This window comes from Etheostoma spectabile, chromosome 10, assembly GCF_008692095.1.
Source record: "Etheostoma spectabile isolate EspeVRDwgs_2016 chromosome 10, UIUC_Espe_1.0, whole genome shotgun sequence".
NCBI lineage: Eukaryota > Metazoa > Chordata > Actinopteri > Perciformes > Percidae > Etheostoma > Etheostoma spectabile.
Genome location: NC_045742.1, coordinates 7,632,120 through 7,635,463, shown reverse-complemented (window position 1 = coordinate 7,635,463; position 3,344 = coordinate 7,632,120). Strand labels below are relative to the sequence as shown.

Here is a 3,344-nt window from a genome sequence, read left to right as displayed (position 1 = left end):
CTTTAAGTGTTGTTCAGCTAAATATACAGTCCCATGAGAGTGAAATGGGCATCATGTATTTACTGTTACATCTTGTGTAGGGATTACATGAAAAGTAGTTGATTGTAAATATGTGTTATTTATGAAAAATGTCAATAAAGTCAAAGACAAACCTTCCAAAATGTTTGTTTTGGTCAGTATTTGTGTCATTGCTGTGACTGTGTCCATGGCTGTCTGGCTGATTTATTACCAACGGCGTGGGGTGTTGTGTATGTTCTTGCAAAAGTGGAAGTGATGCATTATGGATGTGGAAGCAGATCACCCACAATGTAGTCACTCAACACTGTGCAAACCTGAGATGTTCTAACTCGTCCGTTCGACACAGCACACGCATGTAATATGATTCTGAGGGATTCAACGTGTGAAACGTGAGGATTACAACCGCGGTCGTACTGTTGGTTCTGGAACCTGTGAGTCACTCTGTCCTCCAACGCTGTCCGTAACTCAGTTTTCTGTCAGAAAAGGAGGGCTGAGATTAGTTTAATTTTCCCCTGAAATATTATCTCCTTTCATCTATACAACTTGTTACATTATCATAACTGTAATTGTCCTGAGAAGGGAAGTTAGAATGCATATTCCTGGTTAAGAATGCGTGATGTTTTGCCAATAGGAATAGCTAAGGCCGATTTTGCACTGACAGAGTTATCTATCCAGCAGGAATTATTATTTGATAATTCTTTGATTATTCTTTACTCTTTGAAAGAGTCAGATTTGAAGAGAATATACTGACTGGGTTAAGATGATTGAATTGATGATAGCTAGGTTGAGTGATAGCAAAGGGAAATTTGACCAGGTCTGGGATCATTCTTTATATAAAAGATGGAAATAGGTGCCTATAACTATAACAAGAATATTAATTATTTAATTTATACTGTATATATAAAAAATAAAAAAAAGAATTCTGTATTAAAATAATTTAAATAAATCATTTAATTTAATTATAATAATGTGTTTCTCATCCAAACCATGTAAAATGAATATTTATGAAGTCTCAACTCAACCTTGATTAGCCAAAGAAGAAAAAAAATGTTATGTGCTGGTAAGTGCTAAAGTAAATAATAAAAGATGAACAAAAATCCATAAATCTCCATCCAGAGTTGCCAAATTGTCCATCTGTTACTGATGTGCTACTGTTTATCCTAACATTGATTACATTCCTGCATGTTATATCATATCCAAGCCTTTTCTTAAGGTCATGTTCAGTGTCACCTTGTAACACATTAGCTGAGAAATAATGCCTTTACTTACAAATCATGTAAGACACACACGGAGGATTTTCACCATACCTTAATTTGCATGTTGCTGAGCAGCGTACCACTGTTCAACAGCTGGTTATACTGCCAGCCCCAGCCAACCTCCCCCACATAGCCCTGCCTGGGCGTAGGAGGGGGGGTATGGGGTGCAGCTTGGCAAAAGTAACTGAGGTCACCTGTGGCCTCAGGTGATGAGGCACCCACACCGATGTACCGGGGGAAATAATTTGATCTCGGCGTGTAGTCTCCAATTCCATCTGGGCCTTGTCAGAATCAATGGACGTGTGAGAAAAGAAGGTACCCATTACTCCCAACTAAGATTCTACAGATACAGAAGTGTAGAGAAGTTAATAAAAAAGAAAGAAAAAAAGAAACTCGTACATTTGTTAAAGAGTGCAGTCAGTTTAGGGTGATTTGTTTAGAGGAATTGTAGCAAAGACTCTTTTAAAACATGCATTCTCTCTGATGTTTCTTTTTCTTTTTTTAACATTTCAATAGCAGTTACACAAAGGAAACCTAGATTATTAATCCTTAGACAGTAAATAAATTAGAGAATGTTTGTACATTACGCTCTAAATTGTGTAATGCATACATTTTTGCAGTGTAAGATTATGTACACATCTAGATGAACACTGACCTGCCCTCATGCGTACAAAACAACATATTTTACAATTCCAGAGACTCACAAAGGTACACATGTAGCATGTTAACTATCTTTTGGCCCTGGTTACAGTGCCATCGTGTGTCCAATTGCAGTTATATTTGTGTGGACACAGACCATACGCTCAGACATCATACAGTATTTAAACATGATTTGGGTTCTATAGTATAATCTCAGGAAACTGTGTTATAGAAGTCTTCTTTCTACAGACCTTCCCACCAAATAGCTATTGTGGTAATAGGCTAATTATAATATAACAGCATATTGTAAGTAGATACAACTTCTTAGAACAAAATAGCTCCTACAATTGAACTCAGGTGAATGATACAGAGGTATATGCTCTCCATGCTTCTCCTACCTGTAAAAAGCATCCTCTGTCCATGCTGTGGTGGACTTCCTGCAGCTGCTTCACTGTTCTGCATACTTTTTTGACAGGTTAGTTGGATTAGTTGTAGACTAGACACATATACAATGCTCCCCCTTGGATGATAACTTCAGCCCAGCGTCTGCTCTGTCCATGGGGTCATGGTCGGTTGTCATGCAACCAGTGTTGTCATGGCTTCAGCGGTTGTGTCCTAGTTACATTCTTAAAACAGGGGGTGCTTCTGCTAGTGAATCATGTCCACTGCATATCACTTTTAATCTAAATGTATTACAGATTACTGTATAAAATAGATTAACATGAAGGCAGAAAGACAAAAAAAAAAAAAAATAATGGTTCTCAATCCTATTTTATTAGCCGCAATTGAAAACAACTGGAACAGGACATTTACAGTGTTATAATATAAATGTATTGTGAAGTGTGCATCCATATGGAACTGCATTGAAAAAGCAACTTTGTCAATATAAAGTTTGCTTGTGAATTCAATGCCACTATACAGCTGAGTGTCAAAATCTAGTTTTCCCATTGGACACCCTGTCTCTGGCACATACTGATAATTTTACATTTACTTAGTCCTCTATAATATTCTTCATAATCTTCTTATAATGCTCAGGAAATGTTGTACGTTTATTCCATCTTATCCTGATGAAATGTATAAGGATAACTAAGTTTTTATGATCAAAGCCTGCAGGTTTGTATCCATCTAAATGTGTATTACCTTATTTGTTCACTAGGTGGTCCCAAAACATCAGTTTGTCATATTATACACCCCCCCCCCTTTCCTATTCACACTTTTTTCTTTTTTGTAAAATGGACTCGCCCATGAGCCGCCCCTTGTGACAAATCTCCGTTAAGTGAAACACAGATAACAACTGTTACACCGGAAATTAAATAATTTTACCTTCAAAATAAGAAGAAAAGAAAATTGTCACATGAAGAACACACACACACACACACACACACGTACACACGCATGTATATATATATATATATATATATATATATATAT

The 3,344-nt window shown here is 36.7% G+C and overlaps 1 protein-coding gene across 1 annotated transcript; it reads right to left on the bottom strand.

The window, feature by feature from the left end:
* Positions 1-278: 278 nt before the first annotated feature.
* spmip2 (sperm microtubule inner protein 2) lies at positions 279-2,475 on the bottom strand. The gene is made up of 3 exons (XM_032528639.1): positions 2,312-2,475; positions 1,326-1,555; positions 279-491 (listed from the first exon to the last, which is right to left on the bottom strand). The coding sequence occupies exons 1-3, from the start codon at positions 2,373-2,375 to the stop codon at positions 279-281; spliced, it is 507 nt and encodes a 168-aa protein (XP_032384530.1). The 5' UTR covers positions 2,376-2,475.
* Between the last annotated feature and the right edge of the window lie 869 nt (positions 2,476-3,344).

What these genes read in the sequence shown, in the direction of transcription:
- spmip2 (XM_032528639.1), bottom strand. Translation starts at nt 2,375, where the DNA reads ATGCAGAACAGTGAAGCAGCTGCAGGAAGTCCACCACAGCATGGACAG. An exon ending in ACAGAGGATGCTTTTTACAG is followed by an intron (nt 1,556 to 2,311) that starts GTAGGAGAAGCA and finishes GATTCTGACAAG; the next exon opens with GCCCAGATGGAATTGGAGAC. An exon ending in TCAGCAACATGCAAATTAAG is followed by an intron (nt 492 to 1,325) that starts GTATGGTGAAAA and finishes CTTTTCTGACAG; the next exon opens with AAAACTGAGTTACGGACAGC.